This window comes from Neophocaena asiaeorientalis, unplaced genomic scaffold (genome assembly GCF_003031525.2).
Source record: "Neophocaena asiaeorientalis asiaeorientalis breed wild unplaced genomic scaffold, Neophocaena_asiaeorientalis_V1.1 scaffold46, whole genome shotgun sequence".
NCBI classification, from domain to species: Eukaryota; Metazoa; Chordata; class Mammalia; order Artiodactyla; family Phocoenidae; genus Neophocaena; species Neophocaena asiaeorientalis.
Window position 1 is genome coordinate 4,215,182 of NW_020175393.1, and position 13,838 is coordinate 4,229,019.

Here is a 13,838-nt window from a genome sequence, read left to right on the forward strand (position 1 = left end):
CACTGCACCCCGGAACAGCGAGTATCTTGCTTCAAGGTTTACCAAATTGTGAAGTGAATTCGAACATCTTTAGGGAATTGAAAATTAGTGAGCATGAAACTTTCCCATTCACAAAATGGTCTCACTGTCTTTGATCCTTGTTCATTCATTCGGTTTCCGTAAAATTTAGTTTCTGAGCTCAGTCCAGTGACACTATTTTAAAACTAGTTCTACTGTTTCCAGAAAGGCCTGGATCTAACTTTTTTCCTAGCACCAGGCTATGTCCTCCTGTCAGCTGCTCATGGGCAGGTTTTTCCTCTGCCTGGTGTGGAGGGCGAGGCCAGCCTGAGCTCTCGTCACCTACAGACTCGACTCTGTCACACTCAGGTTCCATCAGAGAGGGCTGTGACCTCCCCCGGCCACCTCTGTGCCCCTTTATTTCCATTGTTGGGAGGTGGGGGTGTGGGGGGTGGGGGAAAGTGAACTGGGGATTTCTTGAGATGCTGGGGACTTGGTTTTAAAAATCCAAACTCACTCTATTCTCAGAGAAGTGGAGAGAGTCCCTCGCTGGAGATAAAAAGGTCCGGGATTTGTCACAATTGCCCAAATGCAGAAGCAAACACTGCTGGCCCTCCTTCCAGAATATATCCAGAGTCCAGTCGCCTCTCATAGTCACCTCACGGCTGCCCTCCTGGTCCAAGCCATCACTTGTCTGGATGATTGTAACAGCCTCCTCGCTGGTCTCCTGCTTCTTTCTGCCTTTGCCTAATGCAGTCTATTCTCCACAATGAAAGCAGCCACAGGATCCTTTTCAAACTTCATGACACAGGATCATGTCATCCTCCAAATGCCTTCCATCTCACTTATAACAAAAACTCATGTCCTTACATGGCTTACAGGTCACACTGTCTGTCATCTCTGGCCTCATCTTACTCTACCCTCTACTACCTGCTCCAGCCATACTGGTCTCCTCACTGCTCCTCATGTACACAAAGCAAGCTCTTGCCTCAGGGCCTTTGCACTCACTGTTTCCTCTCCCTGAACATTCTTCTTCCAAAACTTTTTTTTTTTCTTTTTGGCCATGAGGCTTGCGGGATCTTAGTTCCCCCGACCAGGTATCGAACCCGGGCCCCCTGCAGTGGAAGCGTGGAGTCCTAACCACCAGACGACCAGGGAATTCTCCCAAAACTTCTTCCTCACATACTCTATTCCAATATCACCTCTTCAGACAAGGTTCCCCTGACCACCACTCCCCTATCTGAAATATACCATCCACCATTCTATCCCTTCACTCTGCTTTACTTTTCTTCATAACACTTATTGCTACCAGACATTATATTACACATGGTGTTTTTCCTATTTTTTTCCCTTTTTTTTTTTTTTTTGCGGTATGCGGCCCTCTCACTGCTGTGGTCTCTCCCATTGCGGAGCACAGGATCTGGACGCGCAGGCTCAGCGGCCACGGCTCACGGGCCCAGCTGCTCCGCAGCATGTGGGATCCTCCCGGACCGGGGCATGAACCCGTGTCCCCTGCATCGGCAGGCGGACCCTCAACCACTGCGCCACCAGGGAAGCCCTTTTTTTCACTTTTGTATCCTCAGTGCTGGCTCATATTAGACACTCAATAAATATTTGTTGAATAAAAAAAATCAGTGTTTTATTTAGCTCAATAAAGCCACAGAAACTCTGAGTATCAATTTCTCAGTGGTAAGAAGGGGGTGAAAAGGATGGTTGGTTGTGAGAATATCTATTTATTTAGGAATTAAATTTATTAATTTTGAAATCTTTTTATTTTGAAATCGTTTCAGACATACAAAAAGGTTGCAAAAATAGTAAAATCATTTCCACAGGCCCTTCACCAACAGTTCCTAAATGTTAACATTTTACCACATGTCCTTCATCATTCTCTCTTGAAGGAGAGAATGTACAAATGTACAAAAAATATTCTTAAAATAATGTACCAATTATTCTTAAATTTATTTTATTTTATTTTTTTATAGTTGTATTAAATTCATTTTTGAATGGGTAATGTCTAACGATGGTACAAAATAAACAGTGAAATATAAATCTCCCTCCTTCTCCATTCCGATACATGTCCCTCATTGCTACCAGTTTCTTGTCTATTCTGTCACAAATATCCTATGCATTTACAAACATATATGATGGCATGTGCATTTATATAGCATAAATTTCATCCACAAACAAACACTTTTTTCTTCATGCAAAACTATACTCAACAATATCTCTTAGAGGCTGTGGAGAAAATGGAACCCTCTTGCACTGTTGGTGGGAATGTAAATTGGTACAGCCACTATGGAAAACAGTATGGACGTTCCTTAAAAAACTAAAAATAGAACTACCATCTGACCCAGCAATCCCACTACTGGGCATATACCCTGAGAAAACCATAATTCAAAAAGAAACATGTACCACAATGTTCATTGCAGCACTATTTACAATAGCCAGGTCATGGAAGCAACCTAAATGTCCATCGACAGATGAATGGATAAAGAAGATGTGGTACATATACACAATGGAATAAAAAGCCATAAAAATGAAACTGGGTCATTTATAGAGACGTGGATGGACCTAGAGTCTGTCATACAGAGTGAAGTAAGTCAGAAAGAGAAAAACAAATATCGTATATTAAGGCATATATGTGGAATCTAGAAAAATGATACAGATGAACCTAACTGCAGGGCAAGAATGGAGACACAGACATAGAGAATGGACTTGTGGCCATGGTGGGGAGGGGAAAGGGGGTGAGATGAATTGGGAGATTGGGATTGACATATATATACTACCATGTGTGAAATAGATAGCTAGTAGGAACATGCTGTATAGCACAGGGAGCTCAGCTCGGTGCTCTGTGGTGACCTAGATGGGTGGGATGGGGGTGGGGAGGGAGGTCCAAGAGGGAGGGGATATATGTATACATATAGATGTTTCACTTCTTTGTATAGAAGAAACTAACACAACATTGTAAAGCAACTATACCCCAATTTAAAAAACAACAGCAATATCTTTTGAAGGTTATTCCATATCAGTCTACCCAGATCTTTCTCATTTTCCATCATATGCATGTATCAGAACTTATTTAACTAGTTTCCTGTTGGTGGAAATTTAGGTTGTTTCCAATCCTCTGCTACAACAGACAATGCTGTAATGAATATCCTTTTAAATCGTCATTTTGTACATCACCCGTAGGACAAATGACTAGAACTGAAATTGCTGAGTAAAAAGCTTTTTGCATTTTAAATGTTGATAGATATTATCACATTACTTTTCATGAAAAGTGTACTGGTTTATGTTGTTACAAAAAATCTGTGAAAATGTTTTTCTACATCCTTTACAACATGGTACGTTAATTTTTTGTTTGTTTTGTTTTGTTTTACCAACTGGATAACTTAAAATGCTATCTCATTGTAGTTTTATTTTTTATTTATTTTATTATGAGTGAAGGTAAACATTTTTTTTTTATTGGTAAACATTTTTTCATGTGTCTAAAAGCCATATTTTTTCCCATGCGTTGTCTATTCATATATGATAACAATTTCTCTAATGCATTATTGGTTTTACATTGATCTGCAAGAACTCATGATATAAAAAGGAAATTAGCTTTCTTTCTGTGCTATGTGCATATTTTTTCTTAGTTTGTTTGCCTTTTTATTTGTCAATGGTAATTTTTTTGTTCTTGCCATTCGTTTTCTTTTTTTCTTTAAAAATTTCTATCTGGAGGAGGATTGCCTCAGTCTTTTCTTTTATGGCTTCTAATGCTTTTTTATATGACTGGAAAGGCCTTAAATGCTCCAAGATTATTTTTTAAATTATCCAATAATTTCTTTTGGCATTTGTTCAAACATACACAAAAGTAGAGAGAAGAATAGAAGGAGCCAGAGTTACCCTCATCAACTTCAACAGCAGTCAGAATAGGGCAGGGCCAGTCTCATTTCACCTACGTCCCACACATTCCCCCATCCCTTGACTATTTTGAAGCAAATTGCAAACAACATATAATTGTACGATTTTTTTTAATGCTGAAACTTTTGATCTGGAATTATTTTAGGGTTAGAGCTCCAACTTTGTTTTCTGCAGATACCTAGCCCATTCTTCCCACAGTTTACTGAATAAACCATTGTTTCTCCATTGATTTGTTTTTTTTTAAGTTTATTTTTTAAACATATTTATTTGTTTTTTGTTTGTTTGTTTATATTTATTTTGGCTGCACTGGGTCTCAGCGGCAGTGTGCAAGATCTTTGTCGTGGCATGCGGGATCTTTAGTTGTGGCACGCGAACTCTTAGTTGTGGCATGCATGCAGGATCTAGTTCCCCAATCAGGGATTGAATCCGGGCCCCCTGCATTGGGAGCACGGAGTCTCACCCACTGGACCACCAGGGAAGTCCCTCTCCACTGATTTGAAGTCCCTCTCCACTGATTTGAAATGCCATCATTATCATACAATAAATTCCCATATATAGTGAGTCTGTTCCTTTCTATTCTTATTTATTTATTTATTTATTTATGGCTGCGTTGGGTCTTCATTGCTGCTCACGGGCTTTCCCTAGTTGCAGTGAGTGGGGGCTACTCTTTGTTGTGGTGTGCGGGCTTCGCATTGTGGTGGCTTCTCTTGTTGTGGAGCGCAGGCTCTAGGCTCACGGGCTTCAGTAGTTGTGGCATGTGGGCTCAGTAGTTGTGGCTCACGGGCTCTAGAGCACAGACTCAGTAGTTGTGGTGCGTGGGCTTAGTTGCTCCGTGGCATATGGGATCTTCCCGGACCAGGGCTTGAACCCGTGTCCCCTGAAATGGCAGGTGGATTTTTAACCACTGCGCCACCAGGGAAGTCCCCCTTTCTATTCTTTATTTTGTCCCATCAGTCCATCCATTTATATTTATGCTCCAGTACCATGCAGTTCTGATGGATGTAGCTCTACAATATATTTTGGTGTTAGGTTAGACATTCCCTAAAAGATGCTTTGGGTGTGGGCCTCCCCTGGATTTTGAAGACGTGGTCTGAGAATGAGGATCTGAGGTAAGCCATGGTGTATACACTCAGCTTTAGCCATAACTGTGCCCTTCAACACTTTGGCTGGGATAAGGTGAGGCATCACTCTGGCAACTAGAGACTTGGGTCCAAGTTCTGTCTTTGCCACTGAGAACTGGATGACCTTACCCTGAAGAGCTTCTGTGGCCTCCCCACCAGCTCCAGCTTTCTTCAGTTCTAAGATTGTAGGGCTAGGGCTCCTTGGGAGTACCAGGCAAGATGGTGAAAGTGTAACCAGTGGTCACTTTGACAGGAAGTCCCATAGATTAACACAGGAGGTTGGCTCCCCGGGGAACGGAAAGAGTGATTAAGCAAGACACAAGACTGTTAACAGTTCCAGAGCTCGTGGGCTCCTGGGGGCAGTGGTTGCCTCATTACCGGGTCCAGGAGGCACGGAGCTGCATGCACGATTGGGAGCCTCTGAGAGGTGGGAGCTACCCTGGAGTTGCAATGCTTCTTTTCTTTGGCGGGGTGAGGATTGGGGAGGGAACTGTGGTCCCCACCCAGCTCCTGGAACGAGGTGCAAAGGGCTAAGCCCTTTTCTCATGAATTTGGACCTCTCTGCATCTAGCGGAAGGCACTTGGGCAGGAGACTTGGATAGATTACCTACCTTTAAATGGCCATGTGACCCTGGGCAAGTCACCTGGCTTCTCAGAGCCTCGGTTTCTCTATCAGGTTAGTGGGGGGAAGGGAGAGGATAAATATACTAGGAGGTCTCTGAGACCCACTGACATGGACAATTTGGGTTCTGTGACTATCACTATTACTTATAGCTATTGTAGTAGTTGGAGTGAAGAGCTGACCCAGTTCCTCAGCCCTTTGGAGAGAGAATGATGGAACTGGGAGAGGCCCTAAGGCAATCAGAGATGCTGTGATTCTGTCCCTCTCCCCTACAGCATCCTTCTTACAAGACTCTCCACTTCCTGAAGGAAAGTCTGTGGTGCCTGCTTGCTGAACCGAATCCTACAGTGGGGAGCTGATTTCTGGGATGTCTGGGAGCAGGATTCATTTGCCCTCAAGTCTGGCCTCAAACTTTATATGATTTCTTGGGTGAGGAAGTGGGGAGAGGTAGTAGTGCTGGGGGTGCGTGTATGTATGTGTGCTCCTGGCCAGGATGAGGTTTCCCACTGTTACAAGTATGAGGTAATGATGATCAATAAGGGGAATGTGGGGGCTTCCCTGGCGGTCCAGTGATTAGGACTCTGCGCTTCTGCTGCTGGGAGTCTGGGTTCGATCCCTGGTTGGGAAACTAAGATCCCACAAGACACAGCACTTGGCCAAAAAAATAATAATAATAAGGGGAATATGGCAGAGGAGGGGTCTCTGAAGGAGGGCTGCCCCTGCTGGCTGACTCTGAGGGTGTTGTTCTGAGTGACTCTGAGAGGGCAGGGACCTTCGTAGACGCCAGCAGCCGTGAGGGGTGTCCTGTCTGACAGTGAGAGTTGACCGTGAGGGAGGGGTGTGTGTGTGTGTGTGTGTGTGTGTGCACATATATGTGTACACACACATGTACACACGTGAGGACTGACTGAAGGACGTCCCCATTGTCTCTGAGTGGCCATACCTGGCCATGATGGAGGCATAGACTGTTTTTAGGTGCACGTTGCCAAGCCGTGAGGGGGCAGTCCACTGTCCCTGACTGATGGTGACAGGTGTGTTGAGACAGAACTGGCAGTAGGTCACCTGCTGCCTTTCTGACCTAGACCTCCTGACAGGCAAGGAGGGGGCCACCAGGTACCCTCTAGGGAGAGAAGGATTGACAGACTCAGAGGGCTGATGCTGAGGCCTTTGGCATAGTGGGGACTGGTGAGGTGTCCAGGAAGCGCTGCTTTCTTACAAAGTGCCAGGGGACTGACGGAAATAGGGTGCAGCTCGACTAGGAACTCCCGGACAGCGATGTCAAGAGCATCCCATGTCCTGCGATGTGGTCGCAGGGAATCTATTTCGGGATTCTAACTCCCTTCACTTGTGGAAGCCTGACAGACTCAGTGATGTGACACCCACATCACAGTAGACTCTTCCCCCAGCACTTCAGTTCTAGAAGCTTCCGCACTGGGAATCTTATCTTGCTGCCTCATGTGTGTGTTATCTCATGTGTGTGTTATCTTTGTCAACAGAAGTACTCGTGGAACTTGAGTTCCCAAGTCTCATGACCCGAGCAAAGCCTGCCCATTCTGCCCTGTTCCAAAGCCCTGTCCCATCATGGCTTCTCTGTCAGGTGTCTGTGATCCACAGAGGGGCCTCCTGTCCGCCGAGGAGGTACCTCTCCAAGAAGTGGTCTTGGAGCAAGTCTGTCCCGTGACAAACCAGGAGAGTGGATCTGGTGTCAGATTTGCTTCTGACATCATGGCTTGGGCAGGTCTCTGCCTTTCGGAGCCTACCTCCCTGAGTTTCCTCATCTGCTGAGTGGGGATAAATCATATCTGTACAGCACCCAACTTTTATGAGACTCAGATGGAATTTCACCCTCATCCATGTTGTCACCACAATTGTCATGGCTAACTTAACCCAGTGGTTGCTGTTTTCGGGGCATAGCTGTGAGTGCTTTACATGGATTATATATTCAACAAATATTTGCTAAGCGCCAACTGTATGCGAGGCACTGTTCTAGGCCTTTGGGATAGAGCAGTGAATGAAAGAGTAAATTCCTTACTCACATGAGGCTTCTGTTTCAGTAAGAAGAGACGCAAATTTTACCAAATAAATGAATAAAAATACTCTATTCTGGGAAGGGGACAAGCGCTAAGAGAAAATAAGGCCAGGGAACTTCCCTGGTGGTCCAGTGGTTAAGAATTTGTGTTTCCACTGCAGGGGGAATGGGTTCAATCCTTGGTCGGGGAACTAAGATCCCCAATCAAAAATAAATAAGTAAATTAATTTAAAATAAAAAGAAAGTAAGTGAAGCCAGAAGGGAGGTGGGCTCTGCTGGGAAAGGGAAGGGGTGTTTCCACTTCAATTGTCTCCTCTCATCTTCACAACAACCCTGTGTGGTAGGTATTAGTCTCATGTTCCAGTGAGGAGACTGAGGCACAGGGATGTTATGTGACTTGCCCAAGGTCACACAGCCAGTGAGCGGCAGGGCTCAGGAGACAGAGTCTGTCTGACTCTAAAGCAATGGGACTAGAAGTCACTGCCTCTCTTGGCCACTTTTTCCACATTTATGGGTCAAGAGGGTGGGTTGGACTCTCTTCTGGTACTGACACTCAGTGAGTGATTCTTTGATTACAATACACAAGACCCAAGGCTGAGCCCACTGGAGGGTCATGGGGTCATGGACGGAGGGAACTCCCCTCTTAGGGGGATGGTGAGTGAGGATGGATATTGACCTCTGGGTGTGAACAGATGCACCCCAAGGAGGGGTGTGTATCTCATCATTGTTTCCAGGGGCAACATTGAGGGTGATGGGGGAGTGGGAGATACTAGCGGAAGGACAGTTAGATTTGTGGAGGAAATTCTCTATTCTAACCCCTGGAATCTCATTCTTGGCTTCACCCCCGACCGGTGTTTTGTTTTTGCTTTTGTTTTTTTGGCCAAACCATGGCTTGTGGGATTTCAGTTCCCCGACCAGGGATTGAACCTGGGCCCCGGCAGTGAGAGCATGAAGTCCTAACTACTGGACCGCCACGGAATTCCTATCTCTCCTGCCTTTTATTAAGAAATCTTTCAAATCTACAAAGGAGTTGAGCAAATAGTTCAATGAATTCTATTGGACAGATGGCTTACAATTTGCCCCATTTACTCTCCCCCTCCCACCCACACTTACTTCCTGTTCATTTGCTTATGTATTTACTCAGAACCATTTGAAAGTGAAATGCAGACATTATACACTTCAGCATGGATCCCGTAAAGACAAAGAGATTCTTATACATGATCACAACACTTGTACCACACCTAAGAAATTCCACATTGCTCAGTGAATATCATCTAATATGAAGTCCATATTCAAATTTCCCCATTTGCCCCCAAAATGTCCCTTATTCCTACTGTGTTTTTGTTTTTTTTAAATATTTATTTATTTATTTATTTTTGGCTGCATTGGATCTTCGTTGCTGTGCGTGGGCTTTCTCTAGTTGCGGCGAGTGGGGGCTATTCTTTCGTTCCAGTGCGCAGGCTTCTCATTGTGGTGGCTTCTCTTGTTGCAGAGCATGGGCTCTAGGCGTGCGGGCTTTAGTAGTTGTGGCATGTGGTCTCAGTAGTTGTGCCTCACGGGCTCTAGAGCACGGGCTCAGTAGTTGTGGCGCACGGGCTCAGTTGCTCCGCAGCATGTGGGATCTTCCCAGACCACGGCTCAAACCCATGTCCCCTGCATTGGCAGGTGGATTCCCAACCACTGCGCCACCCGGGAAGCCCCCTACTGTTTTGTTTTTTGAAGGGAAATCCAATTAACGATTGCATACTATATTCAGGTGCCATTTATCTTTATTCTCTTGAATATAGAACAGTCCCCCTGCTTTATTTTTTCTTTTACGACACTAATCTTTTTTTGAGTCTACTCAGTTATCTAGTAGAACAACCCACATTCTGAAGGACAGTGTGTGTCAGCGGAGGAAACAGTGAGTAACTGAGGGTCCAGCACTTGCCCAGAGCAAGGCTGGGTATTATGAGGCGATCCAGGGTTAAAACTGATCTCTCCTGCCCTGGAACTCACTGTTAACTTATGTCACCTCCCCCAGGAAGTCCTCCCTGATAGGCACTGGCGAGTTGTTCCTTTTGCAGTGCTCTCACAGCACTTGGCATACAGGGCTACTGCCCCTTCCACACTGTGCTGTAATTAATTTTGTGTCTTCTCCTGCATGAGGCTATGTGAGTGCCTCTAGGGGAGACCAGGAGTTAGTCCACTCCTATAACTACAGGGCCAGGGGCTCCACTTGGGTATGTAGGTTGTGTCCTGTACAAGGGTGCCTGACCAAGGGGGTGAGTGGGGACTGGAATCCAGCCCACAGTCCACTTGCCAACCCGTGGGCCCTGGCACTGGGCTGCATCTGCCCAGAGGAAGGGGCACTTTTCCTAATTTGCCTAATGGAGCCTCACACATCACAGCAGGCTCGTTTTCCACTGTGCTGGCATTCGGTCGGTGCTCAGTGAACAGCTGTTGCTTAAATGCATGCTAGATCTGGGGAAGGCTTTGGGCAGAAGAGATGTTCTGGTAACTGTTCTTTGGGGGAAAAAACCCCTGATTTGTAGCATTTGCTGATTCCCATGGTGTAAATACTCCCACAGTGGCTGATTGCAGGCCGCTGAGTTGGGAAGAGAGGTACACAATTGGCTCTTGCAAACCTCTAATATGTGGCTCCAGCACACCACTGTGGTTTTACATCTATAATCTTAAAACTGCATCTGAAGCAGACTTTGAAGGCCCCAAGAGAGAGACAGAAAGAGATATGGAGAGAAACAGGTAGAGAGAAAAAGCAGAAAGGGAAGAGAAAGAGGCAATAACTGATAAGGAGTCAGAGACTCTACTTCACTTTAAAGTTTGGGGCCTCCCCAGGGGTGAGGAATTGCTTCATTGAGGTTCTATGCAAGCTGTGTGAAGGAACTTGCGCAAGGGGAGGCTAGACCAGTGGCTCCAGACCCCTGCAATGAGCCCACTATCCCTGAGGCAGAGTCCACGATCCCTCCACTCAGCCTGTCTGTGACCTTTGACCCCAACGGGAAAAGTCCAGGGTGGGTGTAGTGCTCTTGCTTCATCAGTCCCTTCACACATGCTGTTCGCTGCTTCTAAATCTTACCCGCTTCCTTTAGAGCTTGGCTCAAGTCTCAGCACCTGCAGGAAGCTGCCTATGTGCACATCAAACCCTTCCCACCCTATACAGTTTTACGTGCCCCAGACTTATTCTCACCTCCCCCTCGCCACCCCCCACTAGGACCAGACTCTACTCCTTCCAGACTCCAGCCTCCTTCTCTCTTACCTTGAGGTCTCACCTGGACAAATCCTTATCCATCAAAATCCTTATCAATTGACTGACCTCGAGTGACAGATGAAAGTAGCCCAATTAATGAATTTGACAACCCTTACTTGAGCACCTACTATGTGCTAGGGAGCTGGGAGCAGTGTGGACCGAGGCACAGAATAATATTCCTATAGGGGGAGCCCAGAACATCATGGGGTCACAGCTAAAGGGGCATGAACCCTGCTTAAAGCATGGAGGAGCTTCAAGGAGGAGGTTAGACTCTAAGGTGAAGGGGGAAGAGGTATCAGCTAGGCAAGGGGATGAGAGAATCAGGGAGGTTTGGGGCAAAGGGAGCAAGTGTGGGAGGGAATCTGGCATTCCAGGAATGGCGAGTGGTTCAGAAAGGATGACATGGACCATGATGGGACGCAGAGGTGAGGGGGTGAAGGATGTGCATGTCTTGAAAGGCCATAAAAGCCATGTGGGGGAGCTACGGATTCCCTGGTGCATATGTGGAAGGAGTAGAGAAATGTTGTTAAGGAGGAAAAAGAGGTTGGAGGCCAGGTGAGGCTGAGAGAGGGAGGAAGGGAAGATGGAGAGAGCCCCTGCTGGAAGCTGTGATGTGAGGAGATAAGCTGGTAGAGCAGCAAGTTGCTTCTTTCTGGTCCTTCAGACAGTGAGATCCTGGACCATCCTGTGTAACCACCCCCAAGTAAGGCAATAGAACCTATGATGGCCGGAGAAGACTTTTTTTTTTTGGTCGTGTTGGGTCTTCGTCGCTGCCATGGGCTTTCTCTAGTTGCCGCAAGCGGGGGCTACTCTTCGTTGCGGTGCGCGGGCTTCTCACTGCGCTGGCTTCTCTTGTTGCGGAGCACGGGCTCTAGGCGCGCAGGCTTTAGTAGTTGCAGCATGTGGGCTCAGTAGTTACGGCATGCAGGCCCTAGAGCGCGCAGGCTTCAGTAGTTGTGGTGTGTGGGCTGGGTAGTTGTGGTTCGTGGGCTCTAGACTGGAGGCTCAGTAGCTGTGGCACACTGGCTTAGCTGCTCCACGGCATCTGGGATCTTCCAGGACCAGGGATCAAACCTATGTCCCTTGCATTGGCAGGTGGATTCTTAACCACTACGCCACCAGGGAAGTCCCAGAGAAGACTTTTGACAGTTCAACAGAGAATTGAAGGAGATGAGGGCATGTGGATACCTCAGGGAAGAGCATTCCAGGCGAGGGAACAGAAAGGGCAAAGGCCCTGAGCGGGATGTGTGGGAGGCCGTCAGCTGGGGGTGGGTGATGAGTCAGAGAGGCCAGCGCAGGTCAGAACAGGCAGGGCTTCATCAGCCACCGTGGATTTTCTCCAGGGGTGATGGGGAGTCATGGGAGAGTTTTGAGCAGGGAGTGACTGTGTTCAGCAGCCCAGTGTCCCCTCACCTCTCTGTCCCCAGGCCAAAGCACCATGGAGAGTGGACAGAGAGTGCCCCGAAAGAGCCGGAAGCTAGGCTCCAGCCGCCGGCGGCAGATGCGAGAGCCAGCTGATGGCCAGGATGTCTCTGTGGCCCCCGAGCCAGAGTCCTGGTCCTCCCAGTCAGCTGCAGAACTGCAGGGCTTCTTCCAGGACTGCGGTGCCAAGGAGAGGGGCTTTGTCACTCGAGAGGATCTGGCGGTGAGTCCAAGGCCCCATCCCTCTGAATCCCTTTTCCACAGCCTTCTGAGACTCCCCATCCCAGGAAAGCAGAGCTTGCCTGCTGTTTTCGCTTTCTCTCATCTCAAATTTGCTCTTAGGAAAGGCTAGGAACTTGTTCATACTAATGTGTAAATGATTGATACGGCCTTTTGTGTTACCCTCTTCCAGAAATACTTGCATATTAACAAAGGAAAGGTTTTAGGCCAAAGAAGTAACTTGCGAATGGTATAATTTTTTTTTTTTTACATCTTTATTGGAGTATAATTGCTTTACAATGGTGTGTTAGTTTCTGCTTTATAACAAAGTAAATCAGTTATACATATACATATGTTCCCATATCTCTTCCCTCTTGCGTCTCCCTCCCTCCCACCCTCTCTATCCCACCCCTCCAGGCGGTCACAAAGCACCGAGCTGATCTCCCTGTGCTATGCGGCTGCTTCCCACTAGCTATCTACCTTACGTTTGGTAGTGTATATATGTCCATGCCTCTCTCTCGCTTTGTCACAGCTTACCCTTCCCCCTCCCCATATCCTCAAGTCCATTCTCTAGTAGGTCTGTGTCTTTATTCCTGTCTTACCCCTAGGTTCTTCATGACATTTTTTTTTTTTCTTAAATTGCAAATGGTATGGTTTTAGGCCCACTGAGCAGGGAAGTTTATCTTGGGGAGCAGTCAGGGCCCTGGAAATCAAACAATGTCAATGACTGCAAACTTCAATGAAACAGAAGACCAGCCAAGGTTGTACATGCCAAGAAGTAATCTTAGGCTGTGAGCTAGACCAAGATTGGCTGGATTTTTTTTTTTTTTTTGGTTTCTCTTCATTTTCTACAAAGGGTCCTATGTGGGCTGCTGGAGTCTCACTGGACCTGTTGTCTCCTCCTGATACTGCTCTATGCTCCAGACTTTGTTCTTCCCCCATCAAAACTGACCCTTCCTATATTCCACCCTCAGGCCCACAAAAAAATACAAATGGCTGATGTTAAAATATAATTTTCAAAATAGTTAAAAAAAAAGACTTTTGAGTAAATATAAAATCAATACTTATCAAAGATCTATCTAATTCATTATTATTATCAATCAGTGAGGGAACCAGTAAGATGTTAGGACAGGTTCAAGGACCATTTGAGAAGCTGGAATATTTATAGGCAATTTGACAGAAGATTGTTAGAATAAGTTTGCTGAGTTCAGTTTTAAAAATGGCTAATATCCAACAGGCCATAAATCTTTGGGGTTATCTGTACTACTAGGCAAA

General features: G+C 46.3%; 1 protein-coding gene across 3 annotated transcripts in view; it reads left to right on the top strand.

Moving 5' to 3' along the window:
* Positions 1-5,336: 5,336 nt before the first annotated feature.
* Positions 5,337-13,838, top strand: part of RAB44 (RAB44, member RAS oncogene family) — a 35,964-nt gene continuing 27,462 nt past the window's right edge. Inside the window, exons 1-3 of one of the 3 annotated variants that reach the window (XM_024765915.1) lie at positions 5,366-5,448; positions 5,919-6,072; positions 12,350-12,567. In XM_024765915.1, the coding sequence (XP_024621683.1) occupies positions 12,361-12,567 (207 nt within the window). In that variant the 5' untranslated portion in view covers positions 5,366-5,448; positions 5,919-6,072; positions 12,350-12,360. Of the gene's footprint in view, positions 5,493-5,918; positions 6,073-12,349; positions 12,568-13,838 lie in introns of all 3 variants that reach the window. The other 2 variants (XM_024765914.1, XM_024765916.1) reach the window with 2 other exon arrangements.